Here is a 16,865-nt window from a genome sequence, read left to right as displayed (position 1 = left end):
CCAGAAGATAGACATCAGCAAAGCAGAGTACACTGTAAACGTTTTCTTCAGTTACCTGGACCGAAAAAAGAAAGAGAAAAATATACATTTGTATCAGCGTTCACTCCTGTTTGAATAATTAACGCCCTCTTAATAAACCCTCCTTTTAACTAAGCGGCAGTATTACTGTTTGGCCAACGTGGAACGAAGTCTGCAAACCAATGGGCGAGTTTACAGTTCATGCAAATGAAGTAAATTTCTCAGATCTATTACTCTACAAACCTCTTCTTGATGTTCACGCGCCGTGCGGAACTCTGGGAGTAAGGCATCCGATCTCCCAGAATTCTGGGCGGCGCGCATTATTTTTCACTTGCGCGACATGATTGCTTGTAGTCTAAATCTGTTTACACAACATAACACTCACCAAAGCTTCATCTTGGTAAATAAAAGCTACAACAGCCGCAAACACGTCTGATGTTACATCATTGAGGTAAACTTCAGGAATAGACGCACTAAACAACTGTTTACCAGGCGAGGTGGACTCCGAAAAGTGGCCGTCTAACAACGCTCGAAAATAGTCGCTTCTTCCGCAGAAAAACACCTTAAGTTAAGAAAAAAAGCTACAGGAATTAATGCGAGTATTATACAGAAGATCAGCGGTGTATTTAACGGCAATACTGATCTGATCTGTTGAGATAAGAAGGAGACGTAAATGGGGGGACTAAGATTCACTTCAGCAAATCAGGGGTGGCTATGGGTAAGGTAGTGCCCGACGGGTTATGAATCTTCCTTCCGGTTTTTAGTTTTATAATAATCTTAGGAAACCCCTTTTGAAAATCCTACAAGTGCCCATGACAGATGAGAATGGAAACCCCCCTCCCCCTCCCACATCGGTTGGAGTGAGAACCTGATGATTAGACCGCTGGACTCTGGGTCAAGAGGCCTGGGTTCGAGACCTGGCCGGGTCAGTGCTTCCCTCCACCCAGGGGTAAAAATGAGTACCGGTCGGCAATTTTTCAGGGAAGCCTGATGAAACGCTGTGGGGCAACATTGCTGTGGACGGGCATCCCATCCAGGAGGAGGGGGGGGGGGTTGCGAAACTCCTAGTCGCGTCATGTTCAGGAAACCGGATCAAGCTCCCGCTCAATGGACCACCCGACTCAAGTACAGACTTCACCTTTTACCCGCCAGTTTGGACAACATATAGGACGGCACACCCTAGCGGCCTCGTCGCGTGGACATGTTGAAGCCACGCTTTCCACAAGCATGACTTTTCCACTTTCTACTCAACAATTACATTACGTGGAGTTCTTGCGAAATTTAACATGGAATTTATAGGCATTGCTGCAATGTTACCTTATGGCAGTAGAATCTTTGGTTCTCAACGACGAAACACACATCGGAGTACAACGGCGGTTCATCACAGACAACTGAAACTAAAACAGAAACACACGACGTGGAAAAGTAAAGTCAAATAGTGACTGGCTTCTAATTTCTCCTTTCAGTGTCTCCCTTTAAAAGTCAAACGTAAAGGTCATGCGAATTAAGGAAATGATCACCAATTTAAGAAGCTCCTAGTTGTCAAACAAATTCTCCTTGTCAGATCCATAGTCAATATTAGACAAGATTGTGGAGAATATGAATGTCGATGTTTCTCGCTCGAATATTTGATTTCAGGCTAAGTCAACTGGTGAGTATAATAGAGAGCATTTTCAAAACAAACCTAAACAAAAAACTTAATACAAACCATCAAAGACATCGGAGGATATCTCAAAAGGAAACTGCCTTGGAAATTGCTGACAAAAAAAAAAAAAGAAAACATCATCAGTAACGTCAAACCAGGGAAAGTCCCTTTTTCTTGAGTCTCCTTTTTTTGCCTCAATCCAAGAATAGGCACTGTGGGGTTGCGTCGGTAGGGGAGTATAACAAGATAATTTGATTTTATTACACGACTCGGGCAGTCAGAGGGCCAATAACTAAAATCAACCAATCAAAATGCTCTATTCCCGGTCCAATATTCTCTAAGTATTGGACCGGGCACCGTCCCAAATGGTCCCGAATGATACCGCACTTGTGTCCCTTTGAACCTCAGTCGTATAATAAATCTCTTATTAGCCAAGCTTGCTCGGGACCGTACTGGAAGAATATCAGCCTTCGGTCTTTTTTGTATGGACCTCGCTGCGCTCGGTCCGTACTGTCAAGACTTCAGGCCGATATTCTCCCAGTACGGCCCTCGCGCTTGGTTAATAAGATATATTTATCAACCGAGTTGATAATGTATATTGGCCACCGTAAAGAGTTTCATAGCTAAGACAGACAGACAGACAGACAGAGTGACAGACTGACACAGACAGTGAGATAGATAGACAGACAGACAGACAGACTGACAGACAGACAGACAGACTGACAGACAGACTGACAGACAGATTGACAGACTGACAGACAGACTGACAGACTGAAAGACTGACAGACATACTGACAGACAGACAGAAAGACAGGCGAACAGGCAGAAAGACAGACCAGCAGCAATAAAATCTCACCTGAGACACCAGCGCAGAGGGTAAGGCAGACTCTGCTAGATGGGCGAATGCATCTTGCAAGCTTGTGGATCTGGACTCCGGTTCGATGCTGACCACTGTTATTGCTCGAGTTTTTGTTTTGGACGTTCCTGATAAACATAACAGCACAGTGTCGCACCCAGTTTCAGGTTTAGTTGGAGCTGAGCTGAGTTTGAGACTGACCGACAATATGATTCAGGGGCGAATCCAGTGATTGCTGACAGGCGTCAAAACTTTGATGAATAGGGAGGGGACGGTTTGGCTTGAAGAGTGGTTAAGGGGGGAGGGGGAAGGAGAATTGGAAGGTTTAGCGCATGAAGTGGAGGGGAAGAAAAGGTTGAGAATAAAAGTCACGAAAAGTGAGAAAAATAATGAGGATAGAGGCAGGGGTATCAACAACTGTCTCTAAACGCGGCTGCCGATCCATTGTGTAATGGGCGGCTGCGCCAGGAAAAAGGTAGAGCGCTGCACCAGTATCGCAGAGGTCATAGGTTCGAATCCCGGACAGGCCTGAATTTTTTTCAGGTCTTCTTTTCATTACTGCTTAAGTAGTGCTTCTCACTGTGAAGATCGTTCTCATAAGCGTTTCTTTAACCGCAATTCAAATATATGATTTTCATATATTCAGAGCACTTAAAAAGGTAGCTTAGGGCGAATCTAAGCATGATTCACTGGCGAGTTTTCCCTTCGCTACAAAAATATTCTAATGAAAGGAAGGAAAGATTAAATGCGTGCAAACATTAGAGAAAATGTAGAGTTTTCTTGGAATTTCTTCCTTACCAAAAAGTTCTATGCTATTTAGTCTTATCTCGAGCTGCGTCTTGAGATCTTCCAGTTTACATTGCCTAGCTAGTCGGATGCAATCGTCAATTTTGTCTTTCTCGATGTGTACTCGATCGGTGTACAAGTATTGAAGAATGGCCCGCATAGCCCACAGTTTGACCTGAAAGGACACATTATATACCATATGATAAGGGAAGTCATCAGTTAGGAGAGCTGTCTTTAAGATTTAGAGTGGAAGGGTCATAAAAGCTTAAATGTAGTCCAGCTCGAATTCGAGAACGGAAATAGCCTCCCGTTTATGATCCTGGACGACGTCGCTTGAGGACCAGTAGTTATCTATCGCCCTGGGGGGGGGGGCGGGGAGGGGGAGAGGAGGATTTTAGAAGGAACACCTGGTTTTCAGGGGGAATGGAAGAAGGACCAGTTGTCACCAATAAAGTTTAAAGGGAGGACTACCAAGCAAGCCCTCATTATCTACACTTCGATACGAACGTTTCGTCGCCCGCACAAGATGTCTGCAGGGGGATTAGCACTGATAATCAGTGCCAGGCCCTCAGAAACTTCTCCCTCTAGACACTTCTCGTCTCGTCTTGCGGGTGGAGAAACACCCGTCTTGCAGTGCTACCAATAACGATGGCCAATTCATAAGCTACCTGTATATGAGTTCTCCGTACACAAATTTAAGACCATCAATTTTTCTCTCAACTGTAACTCTATCTTACCAGTTTGTTCTTTAACTCGATGATAGGACGGTCACGCCATTTACTCATAAACATTTCAGCGAAGTATGAAGAGCGCGCGGACAAAATCAAACGATGAGCCGCTAAAGGGACACCATGGACTATGAAGCATACATCTGCGTGCGCTGAGTCCTCCAGGCATCTGAAAAACAGGATTTGCGGAGTAAGAACGGTTTTCAGTCGAGTGTCGAATGTAATCCATGATTGCTTTGGTTTTAGTTAACTTCGCTCCGTGATTGGGCCTTGAAATTTCCCGACACCATCTCCATCAACCAGATTAAAAACTTAAAAGCAAGCCTGACGTGGTCATTTGCGTTTTCCCGCGTTTCAAGCAGTTCAACGTAACTTCGCTCTGTGATTGGTCCAGACAACTCTTGACATCTTCCCCGCCAATTAGATTAAAAACTGAAAACAAGCTAAGCAGTGTGTCGTGGTCAATTGCGTTTTCCCGCGTTTCAAGCAGCTTTACATAACTTCGCTCTGTGATCGGTCCAGACAACTCTCGACACCATCTCCACTAATCAGGAATTTTATTTTAGAGCAGAGAGAAGAAATAGTACAAGCACTTTCTAATGCGTCGAGAAATTCACCTGCAAATTTCGCCTAAAAATTCAAAATTAGAATTACCTTCTCAGAAATTCTCTGTAGGAGTCTCGTCTCATGCATTCAGATGTAATAGCCTTGTAGCTCTTGAGAAGGCTTCTGATCTTGTCCGTCAACGCCGCATACAAACAGCGCTCCCCGTCAAATGTGTTTGGAGCACAACGGGCCCCTAATGGGCAGTTAAGAAAAAAAAATATAAGGCCTCAGTATGGTGACGGCTTTTACAGCCAACGGTTAAAAATTTGTTTAGCAGTGCGAACAAAAACTTTCACGGTTAACTCTTTTTTACGACTATTCTAACGGTTAAAATTTGTCAAATTTTACGCCTGTCGACTAAATTTTTTTGGGCGTTTACGGGCAAAGGTCAACTCCATTGACGCCCTCGAAATAAACTGAAGTTAATCGAATCCAGTTTTAAAGATAGCAAGCAAAATAATAGCATGAAACATTTTCCTTAGAAAGTAAAATTGACTTGGGAAAACGAAACGCGACAGTTTTGGCGCATTTTGGATAAAAAATTCCAATGCAAAGGTGAGTGTAATGCCATTATCAATTCGGCACGTATTATCGTAGTCTCGAAAGAAACATTTAGCGAGAACCTATTGTTCTAAATGCACTTGGTAGCAGATCTGCGCATCAAACGTTGTTCTTCAAAATGACAAGGGTTGGTTAAAAAAATCAACGATAATAGTAATGATAATAAGAAACAAGAGTTAAACCGGTTTCAAGCCGGAATGGACAAAAAAAAACCCACCGTTTTGCAACAGGTATTCCACCAACTCATGATGTCCACAAAGACAAGCGTAGTATCTAGGGAATCACGAAACCATGAAATGGAAAAAAGGGAAGAAAATAAAAGAAAAATAATGAGAAAAGAAAATACCAAAGATGCTATATAAGTCATACTTACAACGGTGTACTGTCCCAGGAATCTCGTAGATTCAACTCCGTTTCTCCGTTCTCCACAAGATATCTACACAAAAATTCAGCAATGTATGACAGTCGTGTGAAAAAGCGACAAAATGTGAATCAAACAAGTAATCAGGGAGTCATAAACCTCAAGACATGTCCAGGTATTCAAGTTGATGATGTGGTAAAGAAATCATAGGCTTTAGCGTCTTCATATTTACCCAACAGTTCTTAACTTAGCGCGCAAGCCGTTTTCACCGCTCGATCTCTCTCTTCTCTAACGGGGGAAGTATGCTCCAGAGCTTGTGCCCCTCCCCCCCCCCCTTACCCCTCAACCCCAGGGCCTTTTCCCTTAGCTGGGGTGGGGCGGGGAAAAGGCCCTTGGAACGAGGTTTCTCCCCCCTCATCCCTCTTTGGGGGTCATCCTCGGTGTAAAAACCTGACGAGGTTTTCGTTGTTTCATGAGGTATTGTTTTGCTGTATGCTATTGTTTATAATGTTTTGTTGTCTTAGTTTTACGTCACTCGTGAGCTTCACAGGTTTTTACACCGAGGATGAGCCCTCTTTGGGATTTATGCGACAATGCAAACTGAGAAAAATATGGCTTTAAGATTGCTTGAAAAGTGACAAGAAAAAAACTTGATTGAAAAGCTCACCAAAATGCGCCAAAGGGCATGTTTAAATTTTTAAAATCTTCAAGAGGACGATGCCTCTATTCTGGCCTCCCATAATGCAACATAATCGTTGCTCCCATTTTAAGATCTCGTTCCAAAGGGCTTGAAGTTTTGCGGTCTTAGTTGAAGGCCAGCCTTGTCTTTGGAAAATTCTCTCGCATTTCAGAGCATAATTCATCGAAATTTGTCGAAATGGCTCGGAAACGAACTGCATCAGTTCTTCCGAAGTGTCAAAGTGTCCAGGTGGTAAAACTGCAAACCCGTCGGAAGACTCATCACTTGTCAAAACAGATGTGTTGAAGGATAATTTCGAAACGGTTTTCAGAAAATGATTTGAAGTATTAACAAACAACCGAAAGATATCTCGGTATAAAATTTTGTTTTTGTTATTAAGGTTTGTTTTTTATTTCGTTTCGATCAGCTTAACTGATAGAACCGGCTTGCCTTGCTCGGTTTTCTACGAAAAAATTTGCTTAAAGAGGTAGGAAACCTGAAAAGAGTATAATATCATTTTGCACGGACCATGCCTCGTCCCATATGTAAAACTTGAAGAAGTTTAGAATCAGTCGAGGGAATATATTACAGATGCACTCACTTGACGCTAGCGAATTTCAAATTCATATCGGGCGTTTGCTGTCACCTGTTACAATTTTACGATAATTTCGGTCAGCATTTTGCAAGATGCAGCTCATTTAATCCATTCTTCGAGTATACTTTGCACTCATTCAAGTTGTTAGTTTGATATATACCCGAACTAAAGCGAGCGCGAAATGTACAACGTCTGAAATTAACATGCACAGCTTCTGAAATTAACATGTTCAAAGATAGCTCAAAATTCCCACCGCTAAAAATCCACCAGAGTTACCTTAAGAATTCTTACCTGACTCGATCGAGGTCACCTCGACGGCAACTCTGAAAAAGATCCATCGCAAACAAAAGTTTTGGATCGAATGGACTTAATTCCTGCAGTTTCTTCGAGGCTGCTAAAATTGGCTGTTATGATTGAGGTTTGTTTACATTTTTTGCGCATGACACATGAATCCGCTGACTCCTCAAAAGTTCCAAAATATCCTTGAATATGCGAGGTTATGTTTAGTTCTGATGAGGATTTTGATTGAGAAATTCAAGGATTTACTCGTTTAGAATGCCAAAGCGCAGTCACAGAGCCCCTAAAAAATCTGATCGAGAAGGAAGACCTCCAGAATTGACGCTAGCAAGTTTTTTGAGTGGTTCGCTCGCTGCGCAAACTTCAGTTGTCAGCGAAAGGGCTTCCTCCACAGATCAAGGGGTTTTAGTGGGAACGAGATCAGCCTCAGAAGAGGAGGAAACAGCGAAAGAAACGATTGGGTTTTCAGTCAAACGTACGAAGAAAGGGAAGATTCCTATTTCGTACGAAAATCGTTCCAAAGGAAAGAAGGTTACAGTTATCAGTAACGTTACCGGCGATCCAAGCATTTTGTTACAAGAACTTAAAAAGAAAATCGGAGCTGGTGGAGTCGTTAGAGGAGAGACTGTGGAGATACAGGGAGATCATCAAGTTTTGGTGGAGAACTTTTTAACTGGCCATCCCTGTTTGAAATAGAAGCCTTCATCAAAGAGTACAAAAATTTCCTCTCCCCCTGTCCGCTGGAAAACACTTTTATCTACCCACAGATCTATGCGCGTTGAACTTCAAGATGGCTGCCGACATGACCTAGCAAGTTTTTCGCACGAAATTTAGGCGCATTTGATTGAAATGAAACTGAGAGCTGTCTTGAATAGGCGCAGAGAAGTGCTTGAATTGTCAGGGGATGCAATAACCTTGAGTCATTTCCGACAAGCTGTCCAAAGAAAATTTGTCTTGAGGTAATAATAACGTACACAAGTGTACTTAATTATCGTTTTTTCAGTTTGGTTTTAAATAATAAGTAATTTTAAATTCTCGTTGAATTTTTCAGAGAAAGCAGTTTTCATCTGAGCCTGAATGGCCAAGATGTTTTGGAGAATGACTCGTTACTCCTCACAGACCTGGGAATAGTAAATGGTGACTTGATCCACGTTCTGTGCAACAGAGATGAGCTCGAGCAAGAAACTACATTAGATAACCTCGATACACCTGGCTCCTCAAAATCGACTGCACAAATTAGTCATACACCCTCTTGTCATACATTCTCCACAGAACCAGTAGCTGGTCCATCAGAGGTAAAGTAATTTGTTTTAACTCTTTCACTTCCTAGATCTCATTTGTAATTCTCCATAATTTCTGCCATACAATTCGTATATTTAATATTGGTTCTGAGAAACTGGCATTGGATCAATTAATAACCCTTTTCATTTGTATTTTCTTTGTTCTCATAACTTCTCTTCTTGATATCATATTGATATTTTAAGGAGAAATTTCATTTTGATCACTCATGAGAGCTAACTTTAAAAGGTTTTAACTCTTAAAATCCCAGCCAGGTAGTTCCTAGCTAACACTACTTTAACATTTTTAACAAATCTCAGTATGTATGAAATAAAAACATCATACTATGGAGAATGCTACAACAATTTTTATTCACCCGTTGTGATGTGACAAACACTCCCTTGTTCATTTTTCTTAAGCATTGCAACTTGTAAATATAAATTGTTGATGCACATTTTCCTTGGACTAATCTCATTCTTAACTGTGTGTACATATAGGTGAGGTCAGTGTTGTCTGCGCATAAAGAACAACATGATGGACAGAGCAAAGGAAAAACCAGAAATGCAGAAGCTGAAAAGGTTCAGCATTGTCCAGGATCTTTTACATCTGTGTCAAGTGTAGGATCTGTGTCATCAGTCAGATCTCTGGTTCTTTGTCGGGAGGGAATACCACCAATGTTAGAGGACTTGTACAGAGCTGCAGAGGTTGGAACCATTCATGAGGCAGCATGGGTTGTAATCCATGTTTTGATGTTAGAGACTGGCTTCATCTGTGGATCAGAGGTTTGTTATGATTGCTTGCATGCCCTTGTAGCTGTTAGGGATATGCTGCCCTTACTGAAAAGCATAAATGGAGACAAGATATATATCTTACTAACTAATCGCAAGGGCCTTACTGGGAGAATATCGGCCTGAGGTCTTGAGAGTACAGACCAAGCGCAGCGAGGTCCGTACAAAAAAGACCAAAGGATGATATTCTTCCAGTACAGTCCCAAGCAAGCTTGGTTAATAAGAGATTTATTATACAACTGAAATTCAAAGGGACACAAGTGCAGTATCATTCAGGACCATTTGGGACAGTGCCTGGTCCAATACTGAAAGAATATTGACAGGCGATAGAGCATTTTGATTGGTTGATTTTAGTTATTGGCCCTCTGACTGCCCGAGTCGTGTAATAAAACTCAGGGTTGTTGCTGTTAGTGCCAGCTACTGGTGAAATATGCCAGATGAAGAAGAGCACTTTGCGGGCTGGATTTTTGGTTGGGGATTGCTTGGTAAAGTACAACTGGCACTTCTGAGGTTGTGCATTTACAAGTAATGGATATCAAAATTAATGCTATTGCATAATTGAAAAGAATTAAGCGCATACCTGACTCACCTGAGCTTTGTGACAAAATTTAATAAGAACTCCTGGACCAACCAGCAAATCGCCAAGTAAAATTGTCATCCAAACTTCCAAAACTAAGGCCTTGTTGGGCTGTAATCCCCAGGAATCAGCAGAAAGGGAAGAAACAGAGGAATTGAACAAAGCTGTGCCCTCCAAGATATGGAATAAAGGAGGTGTTGTAAAAGTGATGTACACACATCCATCTTGTCCTGGTTTAACCTGCTCCCTGACGTGCACCTCTCTAGGACCTTATATGATGCTACATGGTATGTCTCTAGTAATATGTAATCAAAACTTTGTTGTTGTTGAATGTTTGTTGTCTGTGTGCAGTTTTTCGATTAGATGTTCTCTCTCTTGCTCTTAGGTCTAGCTAATTCAGTTGAAAAAAGTGACATATATCAATGCAAGTTACAACCTACTGACTTTGTCAGGGGAAGTGTGGATCTCAAAACAAGTGGTGAGTGCTAAGACACAAAAGCCATTACTAAGAATGAACTTCCAAAGAGATCGTTATCAGTGCTCCAAGGTGCAAGCCCTTGGGTGGCTATGGTAACTAGCAAAATTTTACTTCTAAATTTTCAGTGCCAGTCAACCTGAGTTCAGGGATCATCAAGCAAGTTGCAATTAACAATTATTCCACTAGCGTGCATTGGATATGAGATGATAAATAACCAGTGAGGCGTGTAGTGCCAAGTTGGCTATAATCATATCATATCCAACAAGCGCAAGTGGAATAATTGTTATATTAATAAAAAAAGTGCCCAAGATATTAGAAAGATCTTCTCAACTTTATTTTGTAAGAAGAAACCGGATGTCACAATGTACAGATATCAGATTATGGTACATTGGCTCATATACCATAATGGCTAAGCCAATAAAAAGTCTTGAATTGCATTATCCAAAGATCCAGTTTTTAGTAATGTTTACTATCTTACTAATAGTTAATTTTCATGGTCCAAGTGAGATAAATATTTTCATTGAATATCACTCGTGCTGTGTTGCTTTCTTTTATAAATAATTGCCTCTTTTTCCTCGGACATGAAAAGAGGATATGACTATCCCCTTACTTGTCATAACAGCACCCAAGTTTCAACTTGCAGTTTTTCCAAACGTTTTCATTTAAAAGATGCGTTTTAATATCAAAGTAATCACCAAGTAATCACTGGCCAAAATCTAGCTGTCAGTTACCTCTTTCTCAGCTAGCAGCGGACGCTCAGCAGCATTTCTCTGTTCAGTGGGCTGGATTGCAGGTTGAAATGTCATGGTTCAAGTCCTAGTCATAACAGTGTGATCTTGAGCAAGAGGCCCAACCTCAACATTACATCTTATTCCCAAGAAGGTGAAATGGGTAAATTGTAAGGAAACTTGGTATTTTAAATTTTGTGACAATTTCTTCTTTTTTTTATCAATTTCTGCAGGAGCCTCCTCAGTATATTATAATCTTCATCGACTGTCAAGACTGTACAAGGATCAAGTTGCATATCCATTGTTATCCTTTATGAGGGCTGGTGAGCAGTTTTCCCTTTTTCGGTAGTTGCTATTGCTTCTTGAATATTGGTTCTTGAACTGAATGATAATCAATTACTTAGTGTTCATGTGGGCTCAATTTTTGTAATAACGAATTCTATAGTTTTGATAAACCCTTTCTCTCCCGAGATCTGATTGTTTATTCTCCTCTCTAATTGCTACACATTTCCTTGTAAATTGATTACAAGGATTTGGTGTCAAATTGAGATAACTTCTTACTGATTACTTTAAGAAATAGAGGATATTATATGGCTGCTTGGGGATACGAATTTTATCTTCTCGCGCTGAAAGTATCTCTCACGAGTGAGCGCAGCGAACAAGTGAGAGATACTTTCAGCACGAGAAGATAAAATTCGTATCCCCAAGCGGCCATGTAATGTTCTGTTTATTATATAGATACTGATGAAATTTCCACATAAAAGACAACTTTTTTTATTCATTTTCAAAACAGCAATTGGGTAATTATGTTGGTAACCATGGCCACACCAATATCCTCACACGTGAAAGATAAAAATAGTATCTTCACTGCGCACGGTGAAGATATGATTTTTTAGTAAAAGGAGAAATCCTGGTATTTCATCAGTATCTATATAGTAAATCTCAATACCTGTATACTGGATAATGTATGGAATTTACAGAGAGAAGTTACAAATAAATCACTTCAGTAGATAAAGGGTTATTAATATGTAGATCTCATCAAAATATTGTTTTGTGATTAGCGTCCAATTTTACTCCTAGTGTTTACAAGGTATCCAATATCAGGGAGTCTTCGTGATGTAGTTTTAACAATGCAACAAATTTGATCCAGCTCAAAATTATTTCAAACCCCCTTATTTATCTGTCTGATGTTTCATCATTTGCAGCTCTAGGACTACCACAGTTATGTGGTTTTATGGCAGTACCTGCAGAAGTCAAGGTATACTTTAATAGTTTTTACGTATGATGCACGATCCTTCGCAGTAGATAGCGCTATTTATGCAATAGCGCAAATCAGACCTGAAAAAAATTAGGCCTGTACGGGATTCGAACCACTGACCTCTGCGATACTAGTGCAGCGCTCTAACAATTGAGCTAACAAGCCAACTGGGAGCAGGCCGTTAAGTTGATTTGTAACAAACCCGTGATGATAACCTATCTACTGCGAAGGATCGTGCATCATACGTATTTAATACTGCAGTTCAAAATATATGAACTTCATATATTCATTGTATCTGATTTATCATCACGGGTTTGTTACGAATCAACTTAACGACCTGCTCCCAGTTGGCTTGTTAGCTCAATTGGTAGAGCGCTGCACTAGTATCGCAGAGGTCAGTGGTTCGAATCCCGTACAGGCCTGATTTTTTTCAGGTCTGATTTTCGCTATTGCATGAATAGCGCTATCTACTGCGAAGGATCGTGCATCATACGTATTTAATACCACAGGTCAAAATATATGAACTTCATATATTCATTGTATCTGATTTATCATCACGGGTTTGTTACGAATCAACTTAACGGCCTGCTCCCAGTTGGCTTGTTAGCTCAATTGGTAGAGCGCTGCACGAGTATCGCAGAGGTCAGTGGTTCGAATCCCGTACAGGCCTGATTTTTTACAGGTCTGATTTTCGCTATTGCATAAATAGCGCTATCTACTGCAAAGGATCGTGCATCATACGTATTTAATACCGCAGTTCAAAATATATGAACTTCATATAGTCATTGTATTTAATAGTTTTTCTTTGTTAGTAGTGAGTCAATCTTTAAGTACAGTCTACATGTAGTTCTAAAGATGTCTTTGACTTTTAGCGAAACAAGTAGGACATTTTGTAGGGTTCTTAGGTCATGAGGTTGAGGTAGGACTGGTAGGTTTCTTACCATTTTGTTTATGTTTCCTTTGAGGTGAGATTTATAGCCGATGTCTGACATTAAACTTTGGAGCTTACATGCTAAGGAAGGCTGCACCATTGCCTGATTAATCTAACAAAGTATACAGAATTTAGACATATGCTTTGTTCTACCCATGATTTCTGCTTTGAAAACATTTTTTTTCCCTTTCAGCTGATGATTCTTGGAAATCTTCCAGTTCAGAGCATCATAAATGTCTCCCGCACTTGCCGAGAATTGAGATCTCTTTCAAGTGATTCCACATTATGGCAACACCTTGCGTTTAGAGATTTTGGTAAGACACATCTTGACAGTGAAATAGAGTGCCTTCCTCCCCTTTCCTTCAAAGACACGTGAGCAAACTCTTTACCAAGGGTGATTTTGTCAGCCAAAAGTCACTTCACATGGAAAAATGCCCACTCTGCCACATTATTTCCTTGTTTCAGTGGTACTACACAATGGGAAGTTTTTTTCTACTCCCCCCTGGATTTGATGTCTGTCTATTGTAGGGTAACACCATCCTCTCGACCAATCAGATTCAAAATGAAGTCTCATTGGTTCCTTGTAATTTTTTCCTCCTCCGACTGGTAGTGGTTACTTCTTTGCCATTGGTTCCATGAAACCGCCGTTCAGTTAGCTCAATGGATAGAGCACTGGACTGTTGTGCGGGAGGTCGAGGGTTCGAGCCCCGGCAGGACCAACACTCATGGTCTTAAAACAACTGAGAAGAATATGCTACCTTTCTATAACATCAAGAAATGGTTTAGATATTCTAGTCTTCACGGATAGGGACAAATAAATGGAGGTCCCATCTCCTGCAGGGTTAAGGGTAGGAAACGTTAATTTCCCACGCACGAGATCACTGTGCGATGGATGTCCTCCCCTGGGGTGGGATGGGTGGGTTGGGGTTGGTTTAGGCAGATGAACCTAGTAGGGGACTACGTGTCCTTTTGTTCTCTCGCCTGTACACTGTATGAATCTATAAATACATGATACTCAATCAAACCATGCACAATTATTTGGTTTAAGGTGTAAGTGTTAAAGAGCAGACCAGAAGTTGGAAGGCAGTAAGTAGCTTGATTTTAGTGTTTCTTAAACATCGCTCAATTTACTCCATGTTCTCCAAATTACAACTGATTGTTAAGAATTAAATACTGTACAAGGGTTTGTTTTGATTGGCCAGATTGGGAGTTCATAGGTCAAAACAGGGCTTGGGTCAAAAATTTTTGATCAAGGCTGTGTTCTAAGGAAAATTGAATGGAGCCCAGTGCTCTGAAACTGTGAAATCCAGGGTGCCCAGCATATGCTTTGTATGAAAAAACTAAAATCTCCGAGTCACCCAACGGCAAAAGTAAGGCGCCAAGGGCCACTGGGCACTGCTAGACACTGTTGATCACAAGTCATGGTCACTAACCAATATCTCACCATATCTCTTCCAAACAAACGACAAAATTGGTACATTTTTTTAAGAAAAAGTTCATCATTAATTTGACTTTTATTGACTCTTGCAGACATACATTCATCTGTACAAACAAAGGAAAACCCAGGAGCAAATGAGGATGCAGGTTATGGTACCACCTCATAGAATATACCCCCCTGGCTATAGTTTAGGCACACAGCCTTACAGGGGGGACCCATTTCCACCTGGTATGTTAGGTAGGTGGAGCACCATGGTCATCTTTTATAACAATGCTCATGCTGGTTTTGATAACCAAGTTATGTAAAAGAAAAATTAACCCAATTGGATATTCTCCAAACTGTTCTTCATACATTTCCTAAGGTGCTGACAAGGAGAATTTGTTGAACAATCAAGAGGTGCTTTAGTTGATGATCATTTCCTTTATTCTTGTAGCCTTAACATCTGATAAGGGGGGCGGAATATTTTAAGGAAAAATTAGACGCTTGTCACTCTAAGCTTAGAGGTGATAGGGTTAAATTGACTGTATGGCGACTTATGTTTGGCCATTGTGTAATAAGCTGTATTATTATATGGCTGTGTCTTGCAAGGACTGGGAACTACCGAATTCACATATTTGATTGGCTGAAATCAATATTGAAAGCGGTTTAGATTTTCCCATCTAGACCAGCATCTAGACCGGCATCTAGACCAGCATCTAGACTGGCATCTAGACCGGTCTAGGAAAAAAAAGGTACAAAGAATATAAAAAATTGGCATATAAGACACAGCTATATCATAAACATCTTATTAACCAAGCCAGGTCAGTCTGTATGGGAGAATCTTGACCTCGGTCACTGGTACAGACCTCACTGCGTTCGGTCTGTACTGGCGACCTAGTGAGTTTACGTTTGATTAACAGGGGATGAAGAAGACTAATCAAGACTCGACTTTGGATTTCTTTTTATTTCTTTCAAAAATCTTTTTTTCTAAAATTTGAGCTGCTAAATTCAGGGTGCGGCTTATATGCGGGCATGGCTATCTGCGGGCTTTTATGGTAGGGAATATTGTCTGTTTTAATGCCAAATTTTCAGAGCTAAAGTTATATGAAATTTATATATAGCAGGTGGTGTAGAAAATTAAAATTTAGATCACTGGAATACAGCTGTAAAAGGGTTAAAATGAGGCAAACATTTCTTTTAAATATTATTTGTAGTACAATTTTGCCTTTTTCACTTTGGCCAACAGAGTGTTGAGCCTTGAAATGTTCTATAAACCTTCAAAACAATCGCCAGCCCACTTTTTTTTTTTTTCTTTTACTAAAACCAATTTAAACCATTATTTCTGGGGACCATACCACTGAGATTGGAGCTCTGATCTTGTTGCTCTAGGCTTATTATAGTTGGTTCATTTATTTCAGGTGGGCACAATGATCTTTTCCCTAATCTGCCATTTATGCCTGGTGGCATTAATCCAACTCCAGGCGTCTCTCCAGGGACTGGTCTGCCGCAACCTCGATTTGACCCCTTTGGTCCATTACCTGACATAAACCAGAATCCTGGGCCATCACGAGGAGGGAGGCATCCACGTCGCCGCCCTAATCCTTCATTTGGGTACCCTCCTGGATTTTTGTAGAATGACATTATTGAATGCATTCGTCTGAAAAAAAAATTTACCAGTGACAATGTTTGGCACATGCTTGATATTTCAACAGTCATCTGTGTGGAGCTGTGGGTTATGATAAATCATTACCAGTTCTGTTGGACAATTGTCCCACATTAGGGATTTTAGCAGTCGTGATGGCAATACTGAGGAATAATGTATGTAAGCAGGGCTGAGTTCCAAATGGAAATTTGTTTCTGTTCTCAGACCAAACAAATTTTGGTTATTTCACATTGTTGTTTTGTAGAGAACAGCTTAGAAATGTACAAAGTTTCATAAGGCACATGGTGAGCTATTGTTCTGCCCATTAAATCCTTTTTTTATGTCCTTGTTGCCATTGCTATTATGGTTTGTTCAAGGTCTCTATTGCGTTTCCTAGTGCCACATTCAAGCTTTGCAAGTTGTTTCAACGTTAGACTATCTCTTGAGAGAGAAATAGTCTCCTCCATTTGAAATAAACATACTGGTTGCCTATTGAATTTCCATAACACCACCATGGCTAAATGGAGGAATAGGCAGCTGTAATCACTTTTAGAAGTACATTCCCAGACCATAAAAATGAGATACAGTATATGACCCTATGTGATCTTTCTCAGTAATTTAAATCTTCATTACAAT

The 16,865-nt window shown here is 40.7% G+C and overlaps 3 protein-coding genes across 3 annotated transcripts in view; 2 read left to right on the top strand and 1 right to left on the bottom strand.

Annotated features, from left to right (window-relative positions):
- Nucleotides 1-7,282, bottom strand: part of LOC111342314 (ankyrin repeat and BTB/POZ domain-containing protein 1) — an 8,416-nt gene extending 1,134 nt beyond the window's left edge. Inside the window, exons 1-11 of the mRNA XM_022949378.2 lie at nt 7,127-7,282; nt 5,574-5,636; nt 5,418-5,473; nt 4,688-4,832; nt 4,043-4,202; nt 3,318-3,480; nt 2,520-2,647; nt 1,727-1,775; nt 1,336-1,415; nt 404-580; nt 1-55 (exon numbers count right to left, since the gene is read on the bottom strand). The exon at nt 1-55 is cut by the window's left edge and continues 146 nt beyond it. Of these exons, the coding sequence (XP_022805113.2) occupies nt 1-55; nt 404-580; nt 1,336-1,415; nt 1,727-1,775; nt 2,520-2,647; nt 3,318-3,480; nt 4,043-4,202; nt 4,688-4,832; nt 5,418-5,473; nt 5,574-5,636; nt 7,127-7,173 (1,123 nt within the window). The 5' untranslated portion in view covers nt 7,174-7,282. The remainder of the gene's footprint in view (nt 56-403; nt 581-1,335; nt 1,416-1,726; nt 1,776-2,519; nt 2,648-3,317; nt 3,481-4,042; nt 4,203-4,687; nt 4,833-5,417; nt 5,474-5,573; nt 5,637-7,126) is intronic.
- Nucleotides 7,283-7,287: 5 nt separating this feature from the next.
- Nucleotides 7,288-7,833, top strand: LOC111342298 (uncharacterized). The gene has a single exon (XM_022949362.2). The coding sequence runs from the start codon at nt 7,391-7,393 to the stop codon at nt 7,826-7,828; it is 438 nt and encodes a 145-aa protein (XP_022805097.1). The 5' UTR covers nt 7,288-7,390; the 3' UTR covers nt 7,829-7,833.
- A 117-nt stretch (nt 7,834-7,950) lies between these two features.
- On the top strand, nt 7,951-16,574 carry LOC111342299 (F-box only protein 7-like). Its single transcript, XM_088760512.1, has 11 exons — nt 7,951-8,091; nt 8,184-8,427; nt 8,908-9,192; nt 9,900-10,062; nt 10,161-10,253; nt 11,215-11,304; nt 12,187-12,239; nt 13,364-13,484; nt 14,219-14,256; nt 14,701-14,845; nt 16,006-16,574. The coding sequence occupies exons 1-11, from the start codon at nt 7,982-7,984 to the stop codon at nt 16,218-16,220; spliced, it is 1,557 nt and encodes a 518-aa protein (XP_088616638.1). The 5' UTR covers nt 7,951-7,981; the 3' UTR covers nt 16,221-16,574.
- Nucleotides 16,575-16,865: the final 291 nt, after the last annotated feature.

The sequence above is a fragment of the Stylophora pistillata genome, chromosome 5, assembly GCF_964205215.1.
Source record: "Stylophora pistillata chromosome 5, jaStyPist1.2, whole genome shotgun sequence".
Taxonomy (NCBI): domain Eukaryota; kingdom Metazoa; phylum Cnidaria; class Anthozoa; order Scleractinia; family Pocilloporidae; genus Stylophora; species Stylophora pistillata.
Note: the sequence above shows the minus strand (reverse complement) of the source record. Positions and strands in the feature narration are given on the sequence as shown.